Source organism: Cetorhinus maximus, chromosome 4, assembly GCF_964194155.1.
Source record: "Cetorhinus maximus chromosome 4, sCetMax3.hap1.1, whole genome shotgun sequence".
Classification (NCBI taxonomy): domain Eukaryota; kingdom Metazoa; phylum Chordata; class Chondrichthyes; order Lamniformes; family Cetorhinidae; genus Cetorhinus; species Cetorhinus maximus.
Window position 1 is genome coordinate 101,498,342 of NC_135882.1, and position 16,558 is coordinate 101,514,899.

Sequence of the window (16,558 nt, forward strand, 5' to 3'; positions counted from 1 at the left end):
GCAAGGAAACCACCTGTTGATTAACACTAGCTGCACACCCTCAGCTGATGAATCAGTGCTCCTCCATGTTGGGCATTACTGCCACACTGGGCTTGCAGCAGGTGATGAGAGAACCAACACAAATTAAAAACCTACTTGGTCTTGTCCTTACTTATCTACTGGTTGCAGATATATCTGTCCATAATAGTGTTGGTAGAAGTGACAACTGCACTGTCCTTGTAGAAACAAATTTCCATCTTCACACTAAGGATACCGTCCATCATGTGTGTGGCATCACCACCATGCTAAATTGATAGATTCAAAATAGGTCTAGCAGCTTAAAACTGGGCATCCTTGAGGCACTGTGGGTCATTATCAGCAACAGAATTGTATTCAACCACAATCTCTAAGCTAAGGACCCACCATATCCTTCATTACTTGTTGCCATCAAGCGAGGCCATCAACCCTGGTTCAATGAAGGGTGTAAAAGAGCATGCCAGGAACAGCATCAGCACACCAAAAAATGAGGTAGCAACCTGTTAAAGCTACAACACAGGACTACATACATGGAGAAGTAGCATATTATAGACAGAGCTAAGCAATTCCACAGCCAAAGGATCATATCAAAGCTCTGCAGTTCAGCCAGATCCAGTCATGAATGGTGGTGGTTATTTAAACAACAAGTGGGAGGACAAGACCCCCAAGAACGTCATCACCAACAATGCAGGTAAAGCCCAGCATGTGAGTGTAAAAGACAATGCTGGAGCTTTCACAACTATCTTCAGTCAGATGTGCCAAGCAGATGTTCCATCTCAGCCTCCTATCGGGTTCCCCACTGTCTCAGATGTCAGTCTTCAGCCAATTTGATTCACAAGATAGCAAGAAGTGGTTATGCGCACTGGACAGAGCAAAGGCTTTGGCCCTGACATGGTCCCGGCTGTAGTGCTGATGACTTGTGCTCCAGAACTAGCCATGCCCCTAGCAAGCTATTCTTGTACAGCTACAAAACTGACATCTACCCAAAAATGTCAAAAATTATATGTATATGCTGTCCACAAAATGCAGGACAAATTCAATCAGGCCAATTACCATCTCATGAGCCTACTCTAAAGCATCAGCAAAGTGACAGAAGGTGCCAGTGAGAGAGCTATCTACCAGTACTTAGTCATCAAAAACCGACTCCCTGCTGCTCATTTTGGATTCTGCTAGTACCACTTGGTTCCAAACCTCATTTTTGTCTTGGATCAAACATGGACAAAAGAGCTGAACTCCAGAGGTGAAATGAGGTGAGAGTGACTGCCCTTGACATTAAAGCAGCCTTTGACCAAGTGTAGCATCAAGAAGCTGTAGTATTATGGCACAGCCAATGGTAAACGCTAAGCTGCTTAAATCCCAGAGGGAAACTTGAAACAACTGCCACAACTTGTTTTGCAATTTGTATAAATTTCGAGATGCGCACCTTGAATTCAGTAGTAATGAGACCACCAAGTCTTATAGGTTTCTTACAGAACTAAATTAAACCTTTATTAATAGAAGAAATTATTTTAAATACATACATAGATATACAAATTACGACTATGATAACTTCTAAAACCCCTAATTAATCCCAGTTACACTTTCGTTAAGGCAATAGTAAGACACATAGATTTTAAAAGACTCAGGCAAGGTAACACACATTACCCTGAACCAGTTGAATTCAAAGTGTATTTTCTTAACTTCAGTTCTTGGTAGCCAGCAGCTTGAGGCATAGATGCTGAAAGCTTTTCACACTTGTTAGATCTTAAAATGCCTCCCTTTACACACAGCCTTCACTTCTTTATACTTGTTTTCCCCTTTGAATGCAAATTCCCATTGTTTCATTATGTCTTTGGACTTTGCCTCTCTGATAATAAAAATCTCTCATAGTACTAATTTTACCTGTAATCTTTGGGAAAAATAAACACAGTTTCTGAACTTCATTTGGCTAGATGACATATTTCACTCCTCCTTTGAAAACAATCTAATCTGGTTTATTTAAAAATGCAAAAGTTCCCTTTACACCTATGTCTACCTACTTAACATTTCAAACCAAGCTTATCTCCTAATACATCAAAGCATTCAGACCAGTTGCTTTTAATTCAAGTAAATCACACACACACAGACATAGACACAGACCCTACTATTACTCTACTTAACATAAATTCCAATAACATTATAACAATTATTCTATCTTCCTGACACTAGTAAAACTGAATAGGAATCGGCGGGGGAAACTCTCCACTGGTTGGAGTCATACCTAGCACAAAGGAAGATAGCTGTAGTTTTTGGAGGTAAATCACCCCAGCCTCACAAATTAACTGCAGGAGTTTCTCAATGCAGTGGCCTAGGTCCACTAATCTTCAGCTACTCCATCAATGACCTTTTGAGGGAGATGGTGGTGTAGTGGTAATGTCACTGGACTAGTATTCTAGAGGCCCAGGTTAATAGCCTGGGTGCATGGGTTCAAATCTCACTGTAGCAGCTGGTGGAATTTAAAAAACTTGATTTTTTTTCCACAGGGATAGGTGTTGGGTCCCTTGCTGTTTGTGGTATATATAAACGATTTAGACTTGAATGTAGGAGGGTTGATCAGTAAGTTCATGGATGACACAAAAATTGGTGGGGTGATGAATAGTGAGGAGGATAGCCTTAGATTACAGGAGGATATAGACGGGCTGGTCAGATAGGCTGATCAGTGGCAAATGGAATTTAATCTGGATAAGTGTGAGGTGATGCACTTGGGCAGGACAAACAAGGCACGGGAATACACAATGAATGGTTGGACCCTGGGAAGTACCCAGGATCAGAGGGACCTTGGTGTGAATGTCCACCGGTCCCTTAAGGTAGCGGGACAGGTAGATTAGGTGGTTAAGAAGGCATATGGGACACTTGCCTTTATTAGCTGAGGCAAAGAATATAAGAGCAGGGAGGTTATGCTGGAACTGTATAAAACGCTGGTTCGGCTACAGCTAGAGTATTGCGTGCAGTTCTGGAATCTGCAATACAGGAAGGATGTGATTGCACTAGAGAGAGGGCAGAGGAGATTTACCAGGATGTTGCCTGGGCTGGAGAGCTTTAGTTATGAGGAGAGATTGGATAGACTGGGGCTATTTTCCCTGGAGCAGAGGAGATTGAGGGGGGACATGATTGAGGTGTACAAAATTATGAGGGGCATAGATAGGGTAGACAGGAAGGAACTTCTCCCCTTGGTGGAGGAATCAATAACTAGGGGGCATAGATTTAAGCTAAGGGGCAGGAGGTTTAGAGGGGGTGTGAGGAAGAATTTTTTCACCCAGAGGATGGTGGGAATCTGGAACTCACTGCCTGAAAGGGTGGTAGAGGCAGAAACCCTCATAACATTTAAGAAGTATGTGCACTTGTGATGCCATGGCATACAAGGCTATGGGCCTTGTGCTGGAAAATGAGTTTAGAATAGTTAGGTACTTGTTTGACTGGCACAGACTTGAGGGGCCAAAGGGCCTTTTTCTGTGCTGTAGACCTCTATGACTCTATGACCTTCCCTTCATCATAAAGTCAAAAGTGTAGCTGTTCATTAATGATTGCATAGTGTTCAGTTCCATTCGCAATTCCTCTGCTAATGAAGCAGTCTGTGCCTGTGTACAGCAAGACCCAGACAATGGCTATCTCCAACAATAAAGAGTCTAACCACCTCCCTTGACATTGAAATGCATTACCATTGTCAAATCCTCCATCATCCTGATTGTGTTACGATCCCTGTGGAGACCATTTTAAAAGGCATTTTTTTTTGTTCATGGGATGTGGGAGTCGCTGGCTGGGCCAGCATTTATTGCCCATTCCTAATTGCTCTTGTTCAGAGGGCATTTCAGAGTCAACCACGTTGCTGTGGGTCTGGAGTCACATGTAGGTCAGACCAGGTAAGGACAGCAGATTTTCTTCTCTAAAGGACATGAGTGAACAATATGGGTTTTTACGACAATCGACAATGGTTTTATGGTCATCATTAGACTTTTTATTCCAGGTTTTGGTCCCCAGAGCGTTAACTTGGGTGTCTGAATACTAGTCCAGTGACAATACCACTATGCCACCGCCCCCCCCCACCCCCCCAAGGTGATCCTCCAGCGACTGACTGAAAGGATCAGACGACAAGATTTCAAGTTTTATGACTTTTACAATAATAAGCAACATTGTCTGAACTATTCAGTTAGCAACTTATCCTCCAAACTACAAAGAAGGTCCCCCAATTAACTTTTAAAACAGCTGAAAATCCCCCTCCATAGTTATACTTTATTCCGTCGTAAGAATGTACTATCTATAAGATGTACTGCAGGAACTCACCAAATCTCCTAGACAGCACCTTCCAAACCCACGGCTGCTATCATCTAGAAGGACAAGGGCAATAGATACATGGGAGGACCACCACCTGCAAATTCCCCTCCAAGCCACTCACCATCCTGACTTGGAAATATATCGCCATTCCTTCACTGTTGCTGGGTCAAAATCCTGGAACTCCCTCCCTAACAGCACTGTGGGTGTACCTACACCACATGGACTGCAGCGGTTCAAGAAAGCAGCTCACCACCACCTTCTCAAGGGCAATTAGGAATGGGCAATAAATGTTGGCCTAGCCAGCAATGCCCACATCCTATGAATGAATTAAAAAAAAATTGTAGATGGCATACACTGCTGCTACTGTGTGTTGGTGGTGGAAGGAGTGAATGTTGAAGTGGTGGATGGGGTGCCAATAAAGTGGGCTGCTTTGTCCTGGATGGTGTCATGCTTCTTGAGTGTTGTTGGAGCTGCACTCATCCAAGCAAATGGAGAGTATTCCATCACACTCCTGACATGTATCTTGTAGATGATGGACAAGCTTTTGGGAGTCAGGAGGCGAGTTACTCTCTGCAGAATTCCCAGCCTCTGACCTGATCTTGTAACCACAGTATTTAATTGCTGATCCAGTTCAGTTTCTGGTCAATGGTAATCTCCAGGGTTTTGGTCCTATAGAAAGTGCATCTGGGGAATTGATAATGGAAAGGAGGGAAATGGCGGATAAATTAAACAGGTATTTTGCTTCGGTCTTCACTATGGAGGACACAAGTAACATTCTGGAAATAGCTGTAAATCAGGAAATGGAAGGGAGGGAGGAACTCAGGAAAATTACAATCACCAGGAAAGTGGTGTTAAGCAAATTATTGGGGCTGCGAGCTGACAAATCCCCAGATCCTAAACAAGTGGCTAGTGAGATAGTTGATGCATTGTTTTTAATTTTCCAAAATTCCCTTGATTTGGGGAAGGTTCCATTAGATTGGAAAATCGCAAATGTAACTCCTTTATTCAAAAAGGGAAGGAGAGAGAAAGCAGGGAATTACAGGCCAGTTAGCTTAGCATCTGTCTTAGGGAAAATGTTAAATGGGGAAATGACAAGTCAGATCCCAGGGTGGAACCCAGCTCGATAGATCCTAACTTGTACTTTTTATTTAGATACGTGGAGAGTGGCTACTGAACAGAGTCACAGGACTCAGCTGATGAACTTTTAACAAAGTGTCAAGAAGATATAATAATTTCATAATGTTATTGGAATTTATTGTAAAATAGAGTAATAGTGGGATGTGTCTATATATGCGTGTGTGTGATTTAATTGAATTAGAGGCAGCTAGTCTGGGTACTTTGATCTAAGAAGAGAGGTTAGGTTTGAAATGTTAATTAGATAAACATGGGTAAGTTTAGAAACATGGGTGTCAAAGGAACATTTGCATTTTGAAATAAACTAGACAAGATTGTTTTCAAAGGAGGGGTGAAATGTGCCAGCTAGCCAGGTGAAGTTTGGAAACGGTGTTTATTTTTCCAAAAGATTACTGGTAATACTTAGTGCTATGAGAGGGTTTTATTATCAGGGAGATAAAGTCCAAAGACATAGTGAAACAATGGGTACTTGCATTCAAAGAGAAAGATATGTATAAAGAAGCAGCAAGGGCTGTGTGTAAGGGAAGGCATTTTAAGATCTCACATGTGTGAAAAGCCATCAGCATCTATGCCTCAAGCTGCTGTCATCAAAGAACTGAAGTTAAGAAAACTCACTTGGAAGTTGACTTGTTCAGGGTATCATGAGGATTTTTCCTATGGCCGGCGGGCTGGGCAGGAGCAGGCACGGAGCCATTGCGGGTGGGCCAATTAAGGCCCGCCCAGCGTAATATGCATCTGGTAGCAGGCAGGGGGGGAGGGAGAGGCAGGGCCAGCGCTCTTTCGTGCATGCACGCGAAAGAGCGCAGCAATCTCTTTGAGGCACAGAGCTGCCTCAGGGAGATTGAATGGATATTAAAATAATTAAAGGATTGATTTAAAAATGTATTTAAACATGTCCCCTCATGTGACAGTGTCACATGAGTGAGGACATGTTTTTATATTGATGAAAATTAATTTATTGAATAAAAGCTTCAGGAAACGATGAGGTTTCCTGAAAAACGCAAAGGCCGCTTGGAATTTCCGCCTGCCACTAACCTTATGGTTGGATGGGCAGTATTCTCAAGTGGCTCAATTGATTTCTTAATGGCCTTAATAGGCCGTTTACATTTCGGCGGGCGCGCAGCTGACTCTAGCGGGCACCCGCCGAATGAAATATCGCGATGGCGCGGGATGACATTGGGACGCACACCCGACATCATCGCAAGTCATTTTACACATCGGTGTGTTGGGCCCGCCCCCGCACGCCATCAGGAAAATTCTGCCCCATGTTTCTTTGCCTGGGTCTTTTAAAATCTATATGTCTTACTGTTGCCTTACCATAAGTGTAACTGGGAGTTAGATTGATTAGGGAATTTAGAAGTTATCATAGCAGTAATATGTTGATCTATGTATGTATTTAAAGTCATTTCTTCTATTAATAAATGTTTAATCTAGTTTTGTAAAAACCTATAAGACTTGGTGGTCTTATTATACTGAAGTCAGGGCACGCATCTCAAAATTTATACAAATTGCATAGCAAGTTGTGGCAGTTGTTTCAAGTTTCCCTTTGGGATTTGAACAACTCAGCATTTACCATCGGCTGTGCCATAACACAAAGGAATAAAACATTTATTCAACAAGAAAGGATGAACTATATTACAATACTCCTTCATCCACAACTGCACCTTTACAGATATATACAGACTTGTAAGGGTAACACAGGTTACAAAAGCTATCTTATACTCTCATGTTCACAGTAAGTACAGTCCATGTAAACCAATAGGCGACCTGTGGTCAGACACACCACACTCTGAAACCAAGTGACTACTGTCACCCCAAACAGATAGGATGAATTTCTGATCAACTCCCCTCAAACGCTTGTCACACCGTGAGCCAACTGATCTCACTGAACTCCGTCTCTCACATGAGGGTTTCCAAACTCTCGAAGAACTTGCTTTGGAATCTTCTTTCAAATGATGCTTTCTCTCAGCCTTCCACAAGGGTCCACTTCCATGGATTTGAACTCTCCTTCCAATGTTCCTTTCCCCGGATTGCCACTGACATCCAAACTTCTTTCCATGCGCTCTCTCAAATGCTCAGCCGTGCCAACAGAACACCACTGCCCAGCGTAAAGAGTGACAGACCTTCAGCTGTCCCCTTGGGACTTCTGGCTTCTTGCAAGCTATTTCTGTTTTAAGTCTGCTTCCTGCAGCTTTTGTCTCTGTAAGCTTGAAGCTCGGAGCCCTCCTCTCCGCTCTTTACCGTCACAGGGAGTCTGTATGAGTGTGTGTGAGTGTGTGTGTGTGTGTGTGTGTGTGTACATGCGTGCGTGTGTGTGCGCGCGGCCTCCCTCTCTAGACCCCTGTTGCTAGGGAACATCACAGTTTTTCCTACTTTGTTTTAACTTCCCTAAATCACTAACCCCCTTGATGACATATCTCTCCACTTCAAGGGAAAATTGTTTAGCTCAGCGGGCGGGCGCACACCCGACCTGCTTCAGCGTAAAATGACACGCATTCACGTCGGGCGAGCGTCCCGATGTCAACACGCAGTCACGTGATATTTCGTTCAGCGGGTGCGCTGGAGTTGGCAGCATGCCTGCCAACAATTAAAAGGCCTGTTAAGGCCATTAAAGGATCAATTAAATAGAACTTTTCACTGCCCGTCCAATCTTATGGTTGGTGGGCAGGCGAACACGCCAAGCAGCCTTTGCACTTTTAGGAAACCTCATCCACGGGCAGATAGGTTAAGTGAGTAGGCAAAGATCTGGCAAATGGAGTATAATGTGGGCAAATGTGAAATTGTCCATTTTGGCAGGAAGAATAAAAAAGCTTATTATCTAAATGGTGAAAGACTCTGAGATTCAGAGGGATCTGGGTATCCTCGTGCAGGAATCACAAAAAGCTAGTATGCAGGTACAGCAGGTAATTAGGAAAGCTAATAGAATGTTATCATTTATTGTGACGGGAGTTGATTACAAACGTAGGGAGGTTATGTTTCAGTTGTACAGGGCACTGGTGAGACCACATCTGGAGTATTGTGTACTGGTCTCCTTATTTAAAGAGAGATGTAAATGCATTAGAAGCAGTTCAGAGAAGGTTTACTAGAATAATACCAGGAATGGGGAAACATAAGGGATTAAAATCTGACAAATCCCCAGAACCTGATGACCTACATCCTAGGGTTCTAAAAGAGATAGCTGCAGAGATACTGGATGCACTGCTTATGATTTTCCACAATTCCCTAGATTCTAGAATGATCCCAGCAGACTGATATTAGCAAATGTAACACCAAGAAAGGAGGGAGAGAGAAAACAGGGATCTAGAGGCCAGTTAGCCTGACACCAGTCATCAGGAAAGTGCTGGAATATATTATTAAGAAAGTCTTAGCAATGCATTTAGAGAATCATAGTATTATCAGACAAAGTCAACATGATTGTGTGAAAGGGAAATCATGTTTGATAAATTTATTCAAGTTTTTTTGAGAATGTAAGGGCTCATGGAGTTGGGGGTAATATATTAGCATAGATAGGGGATTGATTAACAGACAGGAGATGGAGCGTGTACAACGGGGCATTTTCAAGTTGGCTGACTGTAATTGGCAGAGTGCTGCAAGGATCAGTTTTGGGGCATTAGCTATTTACAATCTATATTAATGACTTAGACAAAGAGACAGAGAGTAACGTATCTCGATTTGCTGACAATCAAAGCTAGGTGGGAATGTAAGCAGTGAGGAGGACACAAAGAAGCTGCAAAGAGACATAGACATGTTAAGTGAGTGGGCAACAAGTTGGCAAATGGCTATAATGTGGGGAAATGTGAGGTTATTCACTATAGCAGAATATTTTTAAAAAGTAAATGTGATGTTCAGAGGGACTTGGGTGTACTCATTCAAGGAACACAAAAAATTAGCATTCAGGTATAGCAAGTAATTAGGAAGGCAAATAGCATGTTGGTATTTATTACAAGGGGATTGGAGTACAGGAATAAATAAATCTTGCTACAATTTTACAGGGCTTTTTGAGACTACACCTGGAGTAATGTGTGCAGTTTTGGTCTCCATATTTAAGGATGGATCTTCGCTTGGAGGCGGTACACAGAAGGCTCACTTGATTGGTCCCTGGGATAAGAGGGCTGTACCATGATGAGAGGCCAAGTAAATTGGGAGATGGTAGCGTAGTGGTAATATTACTAGATTAATAATCCAGAGGCCCAGGCTCATGCTATGGGGACAATTAATAAATCTGGAATTAAAAGCTAGTCTCAGTAATGTGACCATGAAGCCATCATGGATTGTTGTAAAAGCCCTTCTTGTTCAGTAATGTCCTTTAGGGAAGGAAATCTGCTGGCCGACATGTGACTCCATATCGGCTGTAATATGGTTGACTCTTAACTGCCCTTTGAAATGGCCTAGAGGTTATACAGTTATAGGATGATTAGGGGTAGGCAACAAATGCTGGCCTTGCCAGAGATGTCCACATCCCATGAAAGAATAAATTTCTAAAAAATCCTGTTTAGAAGAATTGGAGGTAATCAAATTGAAACATACAAGATTTTCAAGAGGCTTGACTGGGTAGGAACTGGGAGGTTGTTTTCCTCTGGCTGAAGAATCTCGAACATGAGGGCACAGTCTCAGGATAAGGGACCAATCATTTTGGGCTAAGATGAGGAGAATTTTTCATTCAAAGTATTCTGAATCTTTGTAATTCTCTGCCCCAGAGAGTTGTGCATGCTCCATCGTTGAATGTAGTCAAGGCTGAGATAGGCAGATTTTGGTCTCTCAGGGAATTGACAGATATGGAAACTGGGCAATCCACTGCCTCATTTGTTTCCATACTATCTGCCAACTCCAAGTCCCTTTTTAACAAAGGAAGCTGTAAAGAAGATGTTGAATAAAATTTAGCTGAAGAAAATGCCAAATTAGCCAAGCAATTCACTTCCCCATAACTTATGCTGTGATGGAACAAAAAAAATAGAAAAAAAAACTTACTTTGAGTTTAGATCGGGAGTTCGGAGTTCATTCCCAGTGGGCCTCAGGACTTCCACGCACGCACTGGCTGGGAAAGGGCAGCACATGCGCAGTTCGTCCATTTTTCACACCTTCAGGCTGGGTACATGTGCAGAAAAAAAATAAAACAGGGCGAACTGCAGGTCAGGTGACCTGAAGAGGAGCACCATGAGAAGATGTCCCAGGAAACAGGACACCAGGAGGGGGACAGGGAGAAGGTCCCAAACAAAGAAGATGATCCCAAACAAGAGAATGAGACAGAGACAGATCCCAGAAGACAGTCCTAGGTAAAGTACAAGGACGGAGATCAGAAATAGATCCTATTGAACAACGTTGAGAGAAAGGAGCAGAGCAATTGACTTAGAATTAAAGAGAGAGAGCTGCAGGGAGCAGACGTGAAACAAACTGGGCTCAAGAAGCCCTGAAGATCCGAAAGGCCAGCAGCCAAAGGTTGGTGACTCTGTGCTGCAGGCTGTAAGGGCAAATGTATCCTTTGGAGCAGCGGTGTTCTGTTTGGCATGGCCGAGATCTGAAACTGTGCTTGGAAGGTGAAGATTGAACGTTAGCGGTGCAGCTGTCCAAGTGGGAGTGATGTTTGGAAAGAATTCCAAGGCAAGTTCTTCAAATATGGAGATTGGAAACCCTGGTGAAAAAGACAGAGTTTCAGTGAGACCGGTTGGCTCACAGTGTGACAAGTGTCTGGGTGGATTATTGAGAAATGCATAGAATTTGCTTTGGTCACATCTGTCATTTACTTTGGAGTGTGGCGTGTCTGTCCACAGTTCGTCATTCGATTTACATGTACTGCATACTTACCCTGAATATTAGAATATAAGATAGATATGGTGAATTGTTTTATCTGTCCAAATTTTTATGTGTTTGTGAAGAGATAGCTGGGGTGAAGGCTTGTGTTTGTATTGAGATCTTTCCAACCTTTTTGCCTGGTGTAATATAGTTAATTTTTTATGTTACAAGTTCATCAGTAAATGCCTGTGAATTTCTTCAGTAACTTTCCTCCACGGTTTCTAAAAAAGTTAGGATCTATCAAGCCAGGTTTTACCCTGGGATCAGACTTGTCCAGTATTAACATCAGCTGGAATCGTAACAATACTTAAGGATATACTGGTTGGGATTTGCTCTATTTCCCATTAGGGGCAAAAAGAGACTGAGCTGACCAACTAATCTGGTTTTTTGCCACTATAACCTTATTCAGAAACATTTTGTTTGCAAGGTTCTTTTCTTTACTGGAAAATCTTCCATATGGTGTTGCTCATGTTGAGGTAGAGAACATGTTTATATTTCCTCTCTCCACTCATCTTTCCTCTTTTTTGTCTTCTCCAGTCCTCCTCTTCATCTCCCCTCATTTTCCTTTTCTCACTCCACTTTTCTCTTCTTACTTCCTCTCTCTCCCCTCACTCATTTTATTCTTATGTTTTCCTTCAATTTCCTCCTCCCTTTCTCACCTCACATCTTCCTTTCTCACCTCTATTAGCTTTCCACCTCACATCTCCCCTTCCTCTCGCACTTCCTTACTTCTCCTCCCGCCTTTTCTCTCGCCCTAGACAGAGGGTCCTGAGGATAATCGGAAAAAGATCAACAAGGAACCGGTATTAGAAGATGGAATAAATAAAACTCATGTGCACCCTCTACCCAGCACTGTTACACAAAGCTTGATGGGTATTTCAGTCGAGATAGCTAGCAATAGCAGTACATTTATTCCTGATCAGCCATTACTGACAGCACGCCTTGCCGGGAGGTAACATCCAAAGTATATTAAATGACTTCCATAAAGCTGGAAACCACCCGTGAAGCAGTGAAATCAGGCTTCCAGAAAGTGCGGTGAGCACCAGCCTTTCACGTAGGCTGGCCAGCAGCAATGCAGTTTCACTGTTTAAAGGCTTTCCAGCCAGTCAGTTTCATTGCTGAGATGGTAATTAACAAGCAGATGCTCGCAAATCAAGATTCCTCCAAATTAATTATTTAAATAAGACAAGCCTTTTGGAGCATTTTTGATGGAGTTGCTCATAAGTGCTCCCTTGCTTATATCTGTTCATCTCTTTTACTTCTTCTTCCTCTATTTTCATCAACTTCCGTCTCTTTTTCTCTACTTCCTAGTTTCCACTCTTCATTTTTTCCTTTTATCTTTTCTTCAGTTGTTACTTTATTCTCTTCTGGTTCTTTCTCTCTTTACTGTTTTTCAGGTTGGAGGTTGGAGGTGATGGGGCAATGGCTGAGAAGGCAAGAAAGTGACAACATCTGGGAGTAATTGTGTGGGGAGAGGTTCAGTCAGAGTTGCATCACAGCAGGTTCTAGGTACCTACTGGTCTGCACGTTGCAGGAGGAGGAGGGAAAGATGCAGACTATGGGCATAGCTAGGGTAGAAAATCATAGAAGATCAAGGTGTACAGACATCCAGGCCAATAGGAAAGAGACAGAAAAGTGTTTGGGCGGGCAAGAGGGTGCAAAGAGGGTGCAATGATGAAGAAAGGATCCATCCAGAGGTATAGACTATTGAGATGGGGTTGGAACTTTATTGAAACAGACCCATTCACAGTGGGATGCAGGGTGGTTTCCCTTTGACATTGACGCTCCATGGTGTTGAGGAAGCTGATCCTCTGCCCGTATTTATCGCCTCCTTTGAGCTGGAGCTCTGTGTCCATCCCCTCTGTCCTGTGGAGCAGCATATGGCTGCGGAGAAGGCAGCAGCTGCTGTTGTTATTGTTACTGCTCCTGCTGGAGTTGGTCTGGCTGCTCCATTTGTTTATCAGAGGTCCATACCATAGCTGTATAAGTTGCTGCCATGCTGCTGTGAAGGTAGCAGCAAAGAAATTCAGTTTAAGGTGAGTAACATCCAAGGTATATTAAATGACTTCCATAAAGTTGGAAACCACCTGTGAAGCAGTGAAATCAGGCTCTCAGAAAGTGCAATGAGCACAAGCCTTTCACATAGGCAGGCCAACTACAATACATTTTCACTGTTTAAAGTTGTTTCAGCATGTCAGTTTCATTGATCAATGACTCCCTGCTGTGCTCTCACCTTGTTGCCCCAGATGAGTTTCACACAGCTTGGGAAACCCAAGCACTTAATTTTAAAACCAGAATTCATAATTGATTATTTAAATATTTAAATGCTGACTTGACAGCTCCAAGGCTGTTGCCCACTCACCTCCAAATGAGCCCTGGTAAAACCCAGAAGTGGGTGCGATCATGTCGGTTTACCAAATCATCGGCACTTTTTGGGGCTTTTACCCCCGCAACCCTCCCACCTCACCCCACACTATCCTTCTGCCATGGTGTTTAATTAGTTGCAGCCTGGGGTTAGGAATAGGGTCCCAGCCCACAAACTGTTGGACAGGGGGTACTGGCTAAGGCTGGGTGCCAGTGGAATGAAGAGGAAAATGGCAAGGGGATTGAAAAGGCACTTGGCATTTTGAACAGAAGAAGAGAGAGGGATTGCAATTTCAGAGTGGAAAGTGGCAATAGGGAAAGGGAAAGGATAAGGGCTGGGAATAAACAACAGGTGTTTGGAGCTGGAGAAGAACCAGGGGCCCTCAATCCCACTTGAAGACTCAGATTTGGAAAAAACAAGGAATATATGTTGTTAGTTTGTCACTATCATTAGGCCTGACTGTTTCTGCTGATTCCTGTTTACTTAAAGTCCATTTTTATGTCTGGCATATGCCAGTGACACTGGAAGTAAATTTGAGTGCTGGTAAATATGGCCTCATACTTGGGCATCATTTCGAGGGTTGAAACGAGGTAACTGATACTCTTATCAAACTTTGAATTGTTTGCTTTTTTGCGCTAAATATCCCTAACAAGCAATGACAGGCAGACAAATAGGACTATTGTTGGATCACCCAACAGCACCAAAAATAAAAAAAGTTATAATTTTTAAAATAGTGAAAGCTTTGGAAAAATTTTACTCAAGACAATATACGCTCACGGCTAAATGCTACAGCGCAGTATAGGATGTTCTTTTCGCATCTCTAGCAAGATGTTCCATCTTAGGGGATGCCTGTGCAATCAGGGTCATACAGATTACTAACAATTTATTCCAAATATTGGCTGAAGTAGTAGATTAATATACATATATAAAATAAAAACCATAAAGTTCTGGCAGATCCATCAGCATCTGCAAAGGACATGGCAATTAACATAATGAAAACACAAAATGCTGGAATTAGTGAGTAGGTCTGGCATCATTTGTGAAGAGGTAACATTTCAGGTCCGTGACCTTTCATCAGAAGTTATGAGAGGTCCCAAATGTAAACTCTGTTTCTCTCTCCGCAGATGCTGCCAGACTTGCTGAATATTTCCAGCATTTTGTGTTTATATTTCAGATTCCCAGCACCCGCAGTATTTTGCTTTTGTATTATAAGGCAATTAACATTTTGTCTGTAGACATTTCATTGGAACTGGAAATTTCATTTAATTTAGATTGGGAGTTTAGCTTTTCTCCAGACAGATAGGGAACATTTTATATTTTATAATATTTTAACATGAGAATTTCTAAAAAATGGTATTAAAAACCATATCTTTGAGGCTTACTGCTATTTGAGGAGCTATGATTTCCTTATCATTATCATTTAGGATGCAGAAAGCTGGTTTCAGAAGTGGAACAACACTGCAAAATGTCTCAATTTATTTTAATTCATGACAGTTTGTTTTAAAAACTAATGGTTAGGGATGGTTTTAGCACCATTGAATAAAACTTTGACATAATGGGAAGTGATTTTTTGTGGGAGTTCTATCACTCAGCTGGAACTACTTAAAGCAGGAAAAACTTGGAAACTCAGGAAAAATGGTGTAAAAATATGCCATTTCCCCAAATGTTTCCACAGCTTTTCTGTTGAAATTAAAGTGAACAATGAGAAAAAGGTCCCTAGAAATTCACCCCCAATACATATATGTCATTTCCAGCAATCACAGTCTGCACCAGACTAAAAGGTTTGGATAGTTGTTCACCTGTTGGGAAAAGCATGGCCGTGATGCTTGTTCTGTGTATCCAAAGGAAGGACCTTCAAACACTGCCGTTGGTAACTTCAGCACCTCGCGTAGAAACTGGTCAAACTTCACATATATCATTATTCCGTTGGAGTCTGATATTTGAGAGAAAATATCTGAAGGACAATATATAGGGGAAGAAAAGTACACCATTACTAGCTTTGCAAATACAACACGAAAGGCTAGCTTTTGCTGAATTGGTTATGCCTTTCAACCACCTGATTCAAAAGAAACATTGAACACAGATCAGGTACATTGTGCCCACCATGAACAGTCAGCACAGGGCCCTGCCACTTTTGCAGCTGAGCTTCATTTTACACTAGTTCGAATTCCTTTGGTAATGTCAGTGAAGCTGTCAGTCTTCTCCATCATTACTCCACTGAAACTGACATCAACTTTGGGACAAAAAAGATGCTGGAAAAACTCAGCAGGTCCAACAACATCTGTGAAGAGAAAAAAAAACTTTGGGAGTTCAAGCATGTGCAGAATAACATTGAAGCCCAGAAGCTGCTGACAGTGAGTTTATGCTCCTCCAAAGAATGCACTGTACAGGTTCCAACAGGCTACTTATCTTGCTTGCAATCATGAATTTATGAACTTCCACTCTTAATGCTGCTAGTCTTGCTGTCAAAACTCTGGAATATGTTACATTGTGTTGAATGAGGGTAACTGCGCTTTTATTGGTTAATGGTAATTCCTGTTTCTAAACATTAGAGAGTTAATTAAAATGTTGATCTCAGATTTCCATATACCATCACAGTCCTCTTATGGATAGATTTTAACTGTGGTGCTATTCCTGACAGCGGAACAGGAAGATGGTGCCACTTCTGCTCTCTTGCTCCTTTGCTGGTTCCCATGGTTACAATTACGATTGAAAGTGCTGATGGCGTGCATGGGAGACGTGTGATCATGTGGCGAGGGAAGCTTTTCAGTGGTGAAACCCACGGTTAGTTGACAATGCAACAGGAACGGGCTATAAAAGAGCCTCCTGAAAACTAGGGAGGCTCTTTATCACAGCCACAACATACCTGCTAACTCCATTGTCATTTAAATAAGACTTACTGAGAGCACAAAGGTGACACAGATGTTTTCAAATTTAAATTTTATTTCTAAATATTTCATATTA

At 42.2% G+C, this 16,558-nt stretch overlaps 1 protein-coding gene across 21 annotated transcripts in view; it reads right to left on the minus strand.

Annotated features, from left to right (window-relative positions):
• Positions 1-16,558, minus strand: part of dtna (dystrobrevin, alpha) — a 437,527-nt gene that overhangs the window by 150,977 nt on the left and 269,992 nt on the right. For all 21 annotated transcript variants that reach the window (XM_078540552.1, XM_078540563.1, XM_078540570.1 and 18 more), the window contains exon 6: positions 15,394-15,548. In XM_078540552.1, coding sequence (XP_078396678.1) covers positions 15,394-15,548 — 155 coding nt within the window. The remainder of the gene's footprint in view (positions 1-15,393; positions 15,549-16,558) is intronic.